The sequence below is a fragment of the Anticarsia gemmatalis genome, chromosome 25 (genome assembly GCF_050436995.1).
Source record: "Anticarsia gemmatalis isolate Benzon Research Colony breed Stoneville strain chromosome 25, ilAntGemm2 primary, whole genome shotgun sequence".
In the NCBI taxonomy this organism is placed as follows: Eukaryota; Metazoa; Arthropoda; class Insecta; order Lepidoptera; family Erebidae; genus Anticarsia; species Anticarsia gemmatalis.
The window spans coordinates 8,966,534-8,982,406 of record NC_134769.1 but is presented as its reverse complement, the minus strand read 5'-3'; the positions used below and the strand labels follow the sequence as shown (position 1 = coordinate 8,982,406).

The 15,873-nt window shown below is 36.1% G+C and overlaps 1 protein-coding gene across 1 annotated transcript; it reads right to left on the bottom strand.

Annotated features, from left to right (window-relative positions):
- Positions 1-1,450: 1,450 nt before the first annotated feature.
- On the bottom strand, positions 1,451-15,218 carry LOC142983808 (uncharacterized). The gene is made up of 2 exons (XM_076130892.1): positions 15,081-15,218; positions 1,451-4,014 (listed from the first exon to the last, which is right to left on the bottom strand). The coding sequence occupies exon 2, from the start codon at positions 3,987-3,989 to the stop codon at positions 2,868-2,870; it is 1,122 nt and encodes a 373-aa protein (XP_075987007.1). The 5' UTR covers positions 3,990-4,014; positions 15,081-15,218; the 3' UTR covers positions 1,451-2,867.
- Positions 15,219-15,873: the final 655 nt, after the last annotated feature.

Here is a 15,873-nt window from a genome sequence, read left to right as displayed (position 1 = left end):
TTCAAAAAATGGCTCGAGTTACTCTAATGACGTTGACTTTACACTGATTGCCGTTATTGATGTGGTGCTCAAAGTTTTGTAAATATAATATAGTTTAAGGATATCTTTATCAACCTAAGCTTAATAAAGTTGTAACTTATTGATAGAATAAGGACACTTGGTAATGTATCTATATAACAGATTTTGATGCGAATTCAATTCATAATATCGCGTAGCTGCTACGCCGTAGCACCGTAGACCTCTATTATATCCATCCACGGCAGGAATATGACGAAAAACGCATTCTCATTTCAATATTCTGTGCTCTTTGCTTCATTTTTAACTGTATTTTAAATCTATCATATTTATATGTAATACAAGAACTATAAAAGAAGAAGCTTCCGTCAAAACTTTAAAGTAAGTAATTATAATCGGCTACCATGTTGTTACATTCCAATCATTCCATCTCGGGCCACGTAACGACCACTATCTGATGAATAGGTATAGCCTTATATATTAGCCTTCGCAAGACAATAGTATTAAAGTAATTAAATTTAATTTCAATTCCCGAGTAATAGAGTGTATAAACTTAATTTGTTTTTGCGGTATATAAAGTTTGAGTACCACTGCTCACGCGGTGGTGTACAAGGTTATAATTACATCGGACGGTTGGCGACGTGTGATTGAGCGTGATCGTTATAATCACTCTTATAGTACGTAATCATATACTAGACGTACACGACTGTATAGCACAATTTAGTGCGGTACAGTGGCGTACAGAGCGGTAGTGAGCGCGCGGGGTGACCGCCAGCTGCTGTGTGCGATCTTGATTATTGTTCATTTCATTTTATATTAACTTTAGAAAGTTCTGCAGGATTTTTTTAAAACTATTTTTACCGTTGGGAATTAACTTTATTCAACAATTAAATGAGAAGGAGAGCTAGAGTTTCAGCTCAATATTTTCCAACAGAGGTACCAGAAAAAGTTTACCAGAGAACTTCTATAAATAAATAAATATCATTGGACAACTCACACACGGTCATTTGATTCCAAACTAAGCAGAGCTTGTTCTATGGTAACCAAATAACTGATAAACATACTTATATACTTCTAAATACATACTATACTTATATATGTAGATACATGAACATCCAGGCCCAGAACAAATACTCGTGCTCATCACACAAAGATTTGTTTATTTTACTAAAAATTTCCAATTTCAGTATCCAACTATAATAAATATCATTAGTATACTAGGTAATAGTATCTACGCCGGTTTTCTGCCTTGTTACTTACCCAGTTATCAAGAGTTATTCCTTATAGTGAACTTATCTCTTTTTTGTAAAGATGCGTTCACAAATTTCACTTATTTGGTTAAATAAAACAACAGCTCATATCGTTCAGTGTATATTTTATTAATTACACTCAATATTGCATTTGTTGAAACTAAATGTTAAGCACATTATGAACATAAACAATTCAGACTACAGCAAATATGACTAAAACCTAAAAAACGGAATAAAAAACTATTTAAAGTATAATGTCTAATTTAAATGGACCAGCTTTGGCAAAAAAGCAACGAAGTGTTTGGAAAAAATATTTAAAAAAAACGCATTTAATTTAGTGTATTATGTTCCTATTTATATTCCACGCATGTGTCCAAATTGTTTATGTTCTAAAATGTGGTCAACCGTCACATAGCTCTATGTACAACTTAACAATAAGCTTTAAATCACATCACTACTATAATTCCGTAAGACACATCTATTTATATCAATTATTTACAATAGTAATATTTACAATTCTATAAATAAAATTCTATTACTTAACTAGAGTAAAATTCCTGATTTTCATTAGTTTATGAAGTTACACTAATGGAATATCGGCGGCCCTTTATTTCAAAAGAATCACATCGGCTGGTAGTTAGCCTTTGGCATAAAAAGTTGTCGATGAGCTGAACGATTAGCGGTTTCGTGTAGACTCCTTTATATCCAAACACAAGCAGCTATTTTCTTCAATTATCGAGTAACTATCGAGATTTTGTATATACAATTTATCAGCGCCCTTAAAATAATTCTTATAGCTTAGTAGCATTTCGTAAAATTGCAAGCTATTAATTATTTCAATCGTAAGTACTTAATGTATAATCTCAAAATGGCTAAATTTCAAACCACTTTACAGCCGATAGCAATAACCTATCCTTAGCAAAATGTAGGTCTACCGTAGTTTGGTTCTATTAAAGATGTTTAGGCAACAAGATGGGAGTAGGCCTATCTTTGACTGTCAGTAAGTTATTAAAATCGGCGGACAAACATGTAATGTTACTATGGTTTAAAAGACAATCAAATTTACACTATCAATTATTATTTATATAAATCTATGAGTATTTGTGGATACTGGGGTACACACAGTTCAATGTTATTTATTCTAATATATCACATGAAACACATACTACTGAGCTTTTAATATTTACAAACAAACTTTAGCACACGGCGTCATCCGCGTAATATAATTTAAAAATATGTATGTCCTACGTCGGGACAAAATCTATCACTCTTCTTATTATACGAATCGGTTAAGCAGATAAGTCGTTTTAACCAAACCTACTTTCACATGAAATATTAGTACGGATGATTAGATTTAGAGTATCTACCCAGAAATTTTCATAATTATTTTTCTTCAAATATCTTTAATTCAATATTTATGAAGTCCCATATTCTTTATGATTTAATTACTAAAGCACACCAATGTTCAATGTTGATACAGCGATAGTCAGGACGGCTTCTACACACCCAGAGTCCTACATCACAACTACGTCACAAGTGATCATCAAATCCTTCACCAGTTCACTCCTTGCCATCATAGCCGTTGAAGTAGCTCGCCCCGGGTCACAATAGCTTCGAGAAGAACGTATTGGGAGCAGTCATCCGCGCAGGGTCCAGGATCCTTGGGTACGAAGACCCTAGGAAAGGTCTGAAAGCAGCCCTGCTGGCTTCATCATTCGGACTAGTCGTGGCCTCTTGCGTTGACTCATCCTGAGTGTCCAGTGAAGAGTCTCCATTGTTCGAGCTGCCAGCTCCTAAGTGTAGCTTCCTTGTATGTTTCTTCAAGTCGAAGTTTCTACAGAACCCTTTAGCACAAATACTGCAAGTAAAAGGTTTCCGTTCGTTGTGTGTGTGCATGTGGAACGTGAGGTTGTATATCTGGTGGAAGGCTTTATTGCAGATATTGCATTTGTAAGCCTTCTCCCCGCTGTGGGTTAAACGATGGTTCTTGTAGTTGCCTTTTTGATGGAAGCCTTTGCCACAGAACTCGCAGACGAAGGGTTTGTAGCCAGCGTGGATGCGTGCGTGAGTGTTGAGGGTCGATGACCGATTGAAGGCTTTACCACAAGTCAAACACTTGTGAGGCTTCTCCGATGTGTGGATTATCTTGTGTCTGCACAAAGTTGATGCTTGTCTAAACCCTTTGCCGCAGATTTTGCACACAAAAGGCCTGGCACCAGTGTGTACTGGCATGTGTCTCGTCAAGTTATAGTGAGCGTTGAAGACTTTCCCGCAGTCACCACACGCGAAGCTTTTATTCTTCGCGGGAGAAGGAGTTGGCCCTGTGGTTGATGAGACGGCGTGGTCTGCTGCAGGAGGCCTCGGACTGGGAGGTCGTTGAACCGGTGACGTCGGAGGCGGTGGCCTGGGGAGGTGTAGCTGATGGGCATACGTCAAAGACACGAGATCCGGTCCGTAGTAGAGTAATGGGTAATGTGATACTAGCTGCCGTCTAGTCGCTGGTATGTACTGTTTAAACGCAGAGTCGAGGAGTTGAGCTCCGTAAGACAAGAAGCCTGGCGGCGGCGGTGGTTCGGGTGACACTGACTTCTTTCTGTCAGGTTCCATCAGCCGCGCGATGGAGAAGTTCAGGACGGGCGTCGTGGGGGTGTCGGGAGACTTGGCGCGCTCGGGAGATGACTCCCGCGGTCCTTCCGGTCGAGCGGTCGACTGGAATGGCTGCATTGTGGTTGTTTCTTAATTGCTGTTCCTGTAAAGAAAAATACTGTTAGAGATCGAGTGAGTTTCGTCTATTATTTATGTCTACAATTTTTTTATTCACTTTTGTTTGCCCTTATTTTAGACGTCATCACTCTTTCACATTTCATCGTGAAAGAGTGGTGGGTGTGTCTGCGGGCCGCGACGCGACGCGACGCGTCTCACGACACAAAGCGCGATCGACTATTGTACTTGTTTTAAGTAAATTGGAAAGCATCGCGGCAGGGCGCCGCGTTTTGCCGCGAGTGTGTCTGGCGTCGCCCTTATCCTTCTTTGTGGTGCTCCGATAGAAATTATTTTTATAAATGATCGCGATATTGGAACGCTTTGAGATCGCACTCCGAGGTGATTTGTATGGTTCGTGTTGAATCTGAAAGTACTCGAGTTTTCATGTTGACTTTTAGTGTTGTCAATGTTTTTTTCACGATTTATTCGAGATTAAGGATGTCAAAATGTCTGCTGGCTTTGGCATTAACAAAATGTGATATAATGTATCTAACAAGTAGCTAACTAAGTAAACTTTATATCTATATTAAAATGAGAAAAGTGGATACAATTGTCAACAAGCTAACGAAAACACAAGACTGTATTAAATTCCTTCACTGTAACGAAAATCTCCAAAACACTGTTAAATGTATTTCTTCTGGAGACCTATTTCATTATCGCGGGACATAATCCAAAACTTCACAATCGCATTAAAAAGGACCTTAAAAATCTAACAAAACGTTTTGATTCAAATAATACGAAATGGCTGTTCCCACGCCGCCACCACAATAACCAATATAAAACTATAATTCCTGAACAACAAAGCATTTTAATTTGAATACCAAACAATTTATCGCAGGGGTCGTTTGGACCGCGGCGGTGTAATTGCGGGACATATTCGCGGAGGTAACGCGCGTGCTTTGTGCCGCTAATTGCTGCGATCCACGGCCTTTCTGACCTAACCCCCCGCCTGCTGCGGCTTTGTTTCAAGGGCCTCGAGTGCCTCATTTGTTGATGACGTCTTTACGTGAGGGTTAATATCAACTGATTTGGTTTAGCTGTGGTTTCGAGAATATGCTCGCGTTGTTGGTTTAATTATATGCGTTTTATTTAAAAACAGAGTATTCTGTTTGGAGTTGACCTTTTGAATTAAAATTTTTGATATATTTTCTCTATCCGTCTGATCTGATTTGACATAACAATAAGACAAAGATATTCAAGCACATATAAAGTGAGTCATGTGTATATCCAGAGTAGAAACCATTGTTTTTCATCTCTCTTGAATTAAACATAGTGTCACCTCGGACTCACGTCGTTGATTCAACTTTTTGAACTCGTGTTGAAAGAAAATGTATAAAATGTGCCTAAAATCTACTTAACATTGAACCGAACCCACTGCCTGCCGTAAGAATACAATCATTATTATTCTACTAAATTAGAAGTCTTCAAGTCGTTAACTAAAAAATTATTCAAATTCGAAAACAAAAGTGCAAAATCCTATAAATAATTATACCGTCTGCCAGGTGGTAAGTGAAGTGGAAGCGAACCCAATATGTTGTGCCAACAATGCGTCAGAGGCGAGCTGTACCGCCACTGCGCCATTGTTCCTCGTTCAAGTGAACTCATTGTATTTGGCGACCGTTATTTTAAATAAGTATTATTTTTACAATATTGCGTAATATTGTGGGCCTGTGTTGTTAGAGGGTTGGAATTAAAAACTTATGTTTAGTTCGACTTTGTTTTATGGGGTTTTTGTGTTGTTAGGATGGGAATGATTTAGTCACCAATCAATGATTTAGACTTTGCAGTAGTCGTGGGTTCGAATCCAACGTGTACACAGTTAATCCCAACTTGGGACAACGAAATTAATATTTACAAAAAGCCAAAACAAATGAGAATCGCGTTATTTATAACGTTTAACTCTAAGCAGCTACATATCGCCATCGCCCGCCACAATTAGAATCAAATCGTTTATTACTTTTAGGTTACAAATAGATAGTATTTTTGAAAAGTTCCAGTGAATTTACCGTAAACAAGAAGACCGAGGACGCAAGGCCAGTCTAGTAATTTATCAAGGGTAATTTCTTCTGTTTTAAGGCAAATCATTTAACTCACTTACTTTGGGCCTAAACCTTTCCCTCATTACCGGAGGAGATCCTTGCCCGACAGTGGCACAGCAATGGGCTATTTTTTTAAGGCCAATAATACAAACTCCAACGAATAATCCCATACTATTCTATTCTACGTCCGGTACTATAAAATCATCAAAAACTGAGATCTTTGACTCAATCACTTAACACCCCTAATCACCCCACACCTATCTTCGCATCTCTTATCACCTCATCCCTTTGTGCTTATCAGTGCCAATATCATAATTACTTACGTCAAGCTATCGTCTGCGCGGATCGCATCGCTAGTGATACAGCCAGAGAGCTCTTTAGATAATGAGATGATTAGGCACAGATTTGCATTGTTAGGGGAAAACGAAACTTGTGTTTAAAATGTTAGGGTTTAAAATACTTTGAGAATAGTGGTAATTATAATGAAACGTGGAAATATACTTTTATCCGCGATTTTTTCGAAATACCTGGGGTTTCATTTTATTCTATTTCATCGTATAGGTGCTCCTACACAGCAGTTATATAACGTTATACTACATTGTGTAACATGATAACAAAACAATTTTAATAAAATTTTAAAACAAATTTATTCAAAAACTAATGATAAGTCAGTTTCTAATGTTATATAAGTAACTGCTGTGTGGGAGCACCTTATGGTTGTTCAAGCAGTTCGAAACACTTTTGACATGGCTTAGCGACTGTTTTCTTATTTGACAACGAGTGACTTGTTCATGCCCTTCAAAACACAGGGAGGCTCAGTTTAAATACCACTATAAGCCCCATATATACCACCTTAAGAATGGCTGCGCTAAAGGTTAAATGATTGAATCCAACCAAATACAATGTTAGGTTCGTAATAGCCTGTATTTGATGGCTATTACAGAATTCTGCCATCCTATTTCATCTCGCAAATAAAATCACACAATTACCCAACAACATCACCAAGTGATTCCTGTCACTTGTGGCGACATCTGTCATCTAAACAACTCATTACTAACCCCGAGAATCGAACCCGGACCACTGCGCCCGACATCCGTCAACTCTAATCCGTAAATGCCTTTAATCGCATACATCTATCTCTTTCTAACACTCACTAATATATACGTCTGTCCCTTTCTCAATTCTATGATATTTCAATGTGACAGAGGTCATTAAATACAACCAGTTTACCCTGACCCCTCGTGATTTGATCTTTGTACATAATTGTTTAGTGTCGGGGGTGTGTTAGAGCTCTACGTAAAGTGGTTTATGGTTTTGTTAGGGTGTCGTATTTATGTTGATAATTGAAAAGCTATGATTGTGGACGGAAATTGGTTATTTTCTTGTAGGAAAATATTTATTTTTCTATTAATGTTTAGTTGTTACAAGTGTGGATAATAAATTGTAATCTTGTGGTTATTGGCTCAAAATTGTAAGCTTTTGAGGTCCTTTATTGTGTAGTAAAACCATAATAACTATCTTATAAGGGTTATAACAAATGTTCCCTCGTACGAGTATATGGAAAAGTACTATACACAGTGTATAAACATCATGTAGACAAAAAAGATGAGCCGTTGCTACGAGTGCTACGTACTGTCTACGTAAGTGCTACGAAACATAATGAACTATTGTGTGGACACCTTACGATATGTCATTGGTTTATTTGGTCTTAAAATACTTTGAATTATTCTTACAATCTTATTTGAAACGTTTTTACAGTACATAAAAATATCTTCGGTTAACCCTATGTCGAATTATTTAAGTCTTTATCTACTTACCCCCGGTTTCTGAATACATTTAGGTAGCTGTAGTTTATCTATTCAATAACGCTATTGAATAAATAAACTAACTAAATGTACCTTAGAAACCGGTGGTTAGAGATTTTAATTATATTTTAATCATATTACCAATCATAAAATCAAACGTCCATACCCAAGAGCAATGAACTGTAAAACGATCAAGACTTCGAAATGTCAACTGCACGTGCACTTAATAAATGCAATTAAAATATATCAACCAAACCCTTTGCAATGCCACAATTAAATAATCGAATTATATCACACAAAAAATATAATTTATTATTATACAGTCCGTAGGCTACATAAAGGTTTGTGTCACAAATGATGATCCGTTTACACTTGATTGCGTCGCGTCGGTGACGAGATCCTTACTGACGTGAAGATGAACACCCTCGGAAGGTTTGTGACGTTTTAAAATAACCTCCATTATTCGCGGTAATATAAAGATGACGTTTTTCAAGTGGTTTATTGAAATAGGTATAAGTATTTAATTACGGCTCCTGCGACTTTGTCAGCGTGAAACGATTTTTGGGGTTATAAACTACTTGTGTGCCAAATTAATTTCTTTAAATTACTGTCAATTGTTTTTGCGTGTAAATGTATGAAACATGCATCCATTTATCACAAACTTGAGATAATGAGATGAGATTAGCAAGATTATCTGTCTCAATTGCGAAGCGTTAGTGTATGTATGGGAACTAGACAAACCTTTGGTTTTATTCCCAGATTCGAAAAAGCGGTGATGAATCTCAATGCCTGATAGAATGATAATGTTATTACACGAATAAAAACAATGTTAAAAGCGAAACGTGTTGTTTAATACATCTATGTATACAGCAGACAAAAATAAGAGAGAGATTATAAAAAAAAGCGAATCGGAAGTATTTCAACTCATCCCAGTTAACAATTAACAAGTTTCACAAAGCCGTTTAACAGAATCCGAGATCAACAAATAAATGTTGTAAACGGTTGTCCTCCCACAGCCGCCGCGGCCGCCCATCTATTAAACTATTACACAAATAACTGAACGCTTGTAATCCGAGATAAGCCGTCACTTTGTGTCGAGCGACTGTGGTCCTTGCGACTTGCGGCTAGTCTGACAGGGCTACATCAGTTAAATAACTAGATTACAGTTTAATATTTATAGTAGTGAGATAAATGTTTGAAACTATTATATGAAGCTTGAAAAGTTGATGTAGAAAAATTATGATTTCGTTGGTACTAAAATAAAATAAATGAACGCTTTTAAACCCTCGCGACTTGTGCAACGGGTCTGAAATACGACTAAAATGAAACTGAATTTCGGCTTTGATGAAAATGTTTAGAAGAGTAATAATAAAAGTGTATTGTTACGTTTTCCTAAAGCTTTCGATTACTTCCTGAGAATTAATTAATTGAACTACTAAAAATGTTTTGACTGTAGTCTCGACATTTTCTTTTAACGATAGATAGAGGTGCATTAAAGCTGTCTTAACATGGCACTTAATTAAATACATAAAAAAATATAGTGCACTTATAGAATTTTCTATTAAATAAAAATGTACGTTGTAATAAGCATGTACAACTTACTCTATTATTCAATTGCGTTACAAATTGTTAATTCAGACATGATTTGGTTCGAGCGGTTCAATCACTACAATAATGCAATCTTTGCATCCGTCGGACACCAAATTCTATTTACAATACACCTTTTTTTGCACTAGCAACTTTAAATCATTGATATTGCCAACAATAGTAGAAGTGTTACCACAAATACTCTGTAATCCTCTATAATCCGTGTCTGTGGTAAGTTCCGGCGGAAATGTCCGCAGTGTCCGACACTCTCGCTTTGAGACACCGCTTTGTATGTTTGTATTTGTAACACTTTCTACGGAAGGATGCAAACATTGAAAAAATATCTTCTTGTAGTTATGCGACAAGAGATTTAAGGAACTATTAGCTTTACACTTTCGCTGAAGCGATGAGAATGAGAGTTTTGAAAAAAATGTTTAAATATCTATGCCGTCTGTCGAATTAAAAGCAAATATAAACGCCTCTAGGAGTAGTATTGTGTTAGGTTAAATAAAAGTTGAACACTTTAAATTATTATGTTCTGTTTAATCCAAAGTTATAGGATAAGTGTTGTAATATTGTGATAAGTTAGTGACGTAACTTTCAAATACTTAGACCGGAATGTTAACGGACTTAAAAAGCGGCTATGTGTAATTTGATTAAGTAGTCAATAATTTAAAAGAGAACGGGTGATGGTCGAGAATGGGTTGGTTATTTTTCATAATATCTTTACTTTAAAAAAGAAAGTCAAAGTCTTTGTTTGTTATATTGTTACGCTCTAACAACGGCTGACCTAATAATTTTGACAGATTTGTGGATAGAATAGGTATAAACGTTAAAGCTTTACACTATTTAGTAATCTGTTCTCTTAGGAGCAAAGTCACGGAAAAATGATAGTTATAAAGCTGTGAAAAAATGAGAGTATTTAGCACTTTATTTTTAAGAAAATACTGATCTATTCTTAAAATCTTGACATTTCAAAATTCGAATTAATTCCAGCAATCAGGTCGCTCACCGAGGCGTATGATCACGACACCCTACTGTCAGCAGTGTCAACAGTGCCGCGGCCGGGAGTCGAACCCGCGCCAATTATCCGCCGCAAATATTTGCACCAACACACTTAGATCACGCATCATGCTTACTGTCACACCCTGTATAATTATATTTGTTCTACACCATGTATATAAGACAAATAAGAATCTTTTCTGTTGGGACCACAAATAATGAGCTGTGGCTCTAAGGTCCTAAACAATGTGTACCTTTTGCTAATTGCAAGTCGACGGCTACCCAGCACGGCTTTGCGTGAAATTCTAAAAAAATAATAACATTATAGCGCTTGGAAGTAGTGTATATTAGTGTATATATTTTTTTAAAAGACCGCTAGTTTTTATAGTTGGCGTGCTCGATACACACACCGTATTTTTTATTTTATTTTACTGTGTGATAAAAAATATTCAAGACGACTGAAAGGCTTTTGATATACGATTTTTTTTATTCAGGATATAGTTAACTTTCTCAATTGACGTTGACGGAGACCGAGAGACTTCTTCGCCCTCTGGTACGGAGGCGCTTAATGAATATGCTTAAATAGTCACTACGCGACGGAAGCGTGTTTTCTTTCGATCTCACAAAACTCTTTTACTACAATGTTTATAGAAAATCTTTACTAATTCATAATAACTTGCAGTGGCGAAGGCTCCATATAACTCGATTCCTACCGGCTTCCCTTTCTGGACAGACTTAATATTAGTGTTAAATTAATAGTTTACTATTGCCAAATAATACACAATTAATAAATAATCACCAATATTTAAAACGTAATCTTTAACTAGAATCATTAATCTAATCGAAATAGTACGGAAACACCTACCCTTTAAAAATTACGCTCCGCTAAAAACGCAACGTGAAGTAATAACAATGAAATAAGCCGGAGGCGCTGATCGGGAATCGCGTACAATAAAAACTATGGCGGCGATGTCGCTTACGACCTTTTGGATCGCGCTTTACACCGCGCTGCATAGTGGCGAGCAAGCCGGAGGAAGAGCGGGTTGCCTCGCGCTACAGCGCTCGCGCCGCGACAGACACATGATCTTACGCATGTTTCTGTCGCGTCGCGAGCCGCGTGCAAGAGCGAGATGGCGAAATATAAGCTAAGCATCCTGCATAAGTATGAGTCGAACATTGTTATTCTTCACCAGTTTGACATTAGGTTATGTTTGTTTACAGTTTACGTCTTTCGCGCGCTCTTTAACAAATTATAATATTTGTGTTTATTACAACATTATTCCTTAGTAAATGTGTTTGTAAATGTATCAGTGTATTAGACAGTAATTGTTTTGCATGTATCCATTGGAATACATATTCATTTTGTCAGATTTTTAGGTTAAACTTTCTATAAAAGTGTTCTGCGTTTTCAGTAATGTTTTTGGTATTTTATTGTTGATAAATTAATTCTAAATTGAATTCTGAATTGAATTCTAGTATAATATGTTATTAAACAACCAGTTCGAGACAATCATCAATCATTTGAAATTTTGAAATACGTTATCAAAATATGTGCTGTTGTGTTACCTACGTGTTACTACTGAAGTCAGAGTAACTACCTAAATACAAAACAAGCATGATTAGGTAGCATGGTAAGTACCTATGTATTATTAGACTGTAGAGAGAGAAATAAGAGACTGTAGTTGAATGTAGATAATACTCTCTTATTGTTATTATGTAGTAATACGCCATTTTTACGTCGGCATTCTTACGATGTCCATATGTAGGTACTATACCTAGAATGACTTATAGCTCCGGCTTGCCTTATATAACTATTGACCCTTCGCCACTGATAACTTGGCTATTTATTTAACTGATAGCTAATTCTGTTTCTACAACATTTTGATATAACTACTTATTAAAGAAAAAATAAGTATAGTGCATTTTCACTATCCGATAAACCAATGAGGTTATATACGAGTACTTCACACTGTGATAAATTATTAGGTATGTACCTACTGTAGAAAACACAAGCTTATTTTTTTTCCAAATAATTCAGTTCGGGACTGTATTATTTGGATAAAAAATATAAGCTAAATATAAATAAAAAAAACGCTTGTGTTGGGCGGAGCCATGCGTATCTACTAGTTAATAACAACCAACAAATAAGAGACACCCTTTCCCAATAATTTATGTCACAATAATGATAATAAGCGTTGTAGAAGGGTGTGATAATCCCTCCTCACTCGAGTGACTGCATACAAGCTAATTTACGGCTAATTCCGACCCTCACCTGATCAGGTGGCCCTCCGAGAGGGAGTGCATTAGATTATACCTCACAGATGAGCGGACGTAAGCCGGCGCTGAGGGAAGCCGACGTAAGCCGAATGTAAGTAATAGGTGATGTGTTAGCTATTGTTTCGGTTCACGGTGTCACGCCCTCGTGTCTCTGAGGTGATTGAAATTATTGTGATTTTCCTTGGGTGTAGTTGAGTGTAAACGTTTTGTCATATTTATCACGAATTTTCTATTATAAGTACTTATCTTTAAGTAAAATATTGTTCATTTCTACACTTTAATTTGAGGAAAGACTGAAAATTGGCCGGTGCTGAGTAGGAAAGTATAACAAGGTTATATAAATAGCCTAATATTTTACAAATGCGAAAGTTTGTGCAGAAAATTACTTCGATTGATTTGAATGCAATTTGGTACACTGATAGTTTGTAACCTGGATTAAAACGTCGGACATTTTTACCCAGGGATATCTTTTGGCGCAGGCAGAGGCTAGAAAATTATAAATATAAGAAAACTAGTTACTTAAGCTTAAAGTAGGTAGTTTAATAATATAACATTTTTTTTACGATAATATATTTCAGGTCATGGTTTTTCTAGACAAAAAGAGATCCTCATATGCCTGAGATTATTTAAGGAGTGTTCTTAGAAATATATGTACCTACTCGTAATGTCTTCGGAGCTTGGCCTATGCGATAGACATGGATAATAATAAATTTGTTGGGTAAAGGTTTTACTTAAATTCGATTGATACCAACATCTATAAAATAGGTGTTTAAACTATTTATAACTGTGGTCGAGTGGTTTTATTAAATTGTGTTACTGTGGGTCAAAAGCTTTAATTGATCATTACGTATTTACGGTAAGCGAAAAATCCGTTTTTTTATTATTTATAGGCAAGAAATAAACGCAACTCTCGGTTGTCTCTATTTTAAGCGAAATATGGTGTTTTGCGAAATAACGTACCTTAAATATAGCCGATATTACTACTTACGAAAGATGATTGTAGAAACAAACACACTTATACATTAATTATAATAAAGATTAAAATTATGATCAAAGATCTCAACAGTGCACATATATATAGTATAGACATAATAAAAACATAGTAACTTTCCGTAGTCTCTCCCTATGTATTTATGCTCCGATTTTTAAAACGACGCAACGAATTTTTATTCGGTTTTCATAGATAAAAAAAATCAAGTGGAAGGTTTCTGTTTAAAACTTATAAAACCATTTCTTTTAAAATACCTAACTTTCAAAACCGGGGTACAACGACGGAGCTGACCGCTAGATAGAGATTATCTACTCTTCCTTAGCCGGTATCTTTAAACACTGTCTTTCAATATACGAGTACAAAAAGGATGCAAATATTTTGCGCTGCTCTCCGGAAGGATTAAGGCTTCTAATCTTTCGTTAATAATAATCTGTTTGTTATTGTAGTAATAGATAGTATTTGAAGAACGCAAGCAGTTTATGAAAGGGTTTTTAAATTTAAGTTGTTTGTAAATATTGACGGGTTATTTCATTTCAAACAGATAGTAACGTAATTTTGCTGGATAGATAAGCTTCTGAACTGAACTGTCTACTTATTTACGCTTGTTTAATTCGTGTAGGGTCCATGGACCATATTGCACAACTAGTTGTTTCATGGTTCAGTCTATAGGAAATGCTGGCAAGAATATAACGGAATAATTATTTATATGCGTATAATATGAAGGATCTCTAGCCCTTAATTATAATTTTTGTCATTCTCTATATGTATTTTAAATCATTGATGGTATGAGAAAGAAATTGCAACCAAATATAAGCTTATTGAATTAGGTAATAGAATAAAATCACTATTTAAATATAGATATTGAATTGATTAACATAAGGTGTCGAGTGCGTGTTGAGAGCATCTCTAACTATAGGTAAAACATCAAATAAAGTCATTGTACCTAATCAGGAGCTCAAAGAATTCTCGATTGGGCAGTGTTAACCGATGACTTTTCCATGAAATAGATATCTATATAATTATGGGTATATACCTACTTTGCAATTATTTAAGGTAACTAATCAGAAGCAAATAAGACATAAGTATATGTAACATCGCAAACGAAAGAAAGATTTACTTGAAAGCAGCTGAGGTTTTAATTGGTATATAGGTATAATATGTATTTAATTTTTCACAGATTTTAGGAATTACAATTTGTAGATTCTTTCTAGGTTGAAAGGAAATTAACGGATCCTATACAGACCTAATTTCCATTAACCAAAAGACCACTAAACATTTTATTGGTATTTAATTGTTGTACCTACTTAATACCCATAGTAAAATTAATTATAAAAATTAATGATCTACCAACCTGTTTAAATTCAATATGTATCACCGTCCATGTTAACACAAGTCCATCACAAAAAGCACATCACTTGGCAAAAACAGTTTCAAACGATTGTCCAGAACTGGTCGCGACGGAGGAAAGGCTCGCGGCAAGTGGTGGCCAGGTCTGGCCAGGTCTGCCCCAGCCACTCGCAGCCAAAGGGCGGTCGTTCCCTTCAATAATTCACCACGAACCAACCGGTTCTCTACACTACGCCCCACGTACCACTATCTCACTCTAAAGTTGCGCATTTATCTCGCGTCCTTGTTTGGCGTGCTGTGTTTGTGTTTGTTCGTCTCGCTCGCACTCATTAGGCGGGTCTTATGTCGTGTATTATGCAACGTGTTTGGCGAACGTTTTATAAGGTTTGCGCAGCCGGGGGTAGAGTAGGGTAAGGATAGAGAATTCTATTTTTTTAGTGCTAGAACATGTGCGACGATAAATATGTCGGCTGAATCAAAGATTGGATTGTGGTGCTTTTTTTTAAATTGTGTTAAATTCTATGTCCCTTTTATAAAAGTACTCAATAGATCAAAGTTATGATGATAATTTAAATGTAAAACAGTAGGTAGGTATCTGGACATTTAATGTTCTTTCTATGATTGCCAGATTTCCGATTTTCTTTCTTTTTTTAGTTGGGATTTTTGTCGAATGTTGTCAACTTACAAGCAGCGTCTCACCAGTGAGAACAGTACCCACTGGTATTAGGTATTTTAGTAAATAAGTACTAAGTACTTAACTTCGAAACTCTAACGTGTGAGTTATATGGTTAGACCAC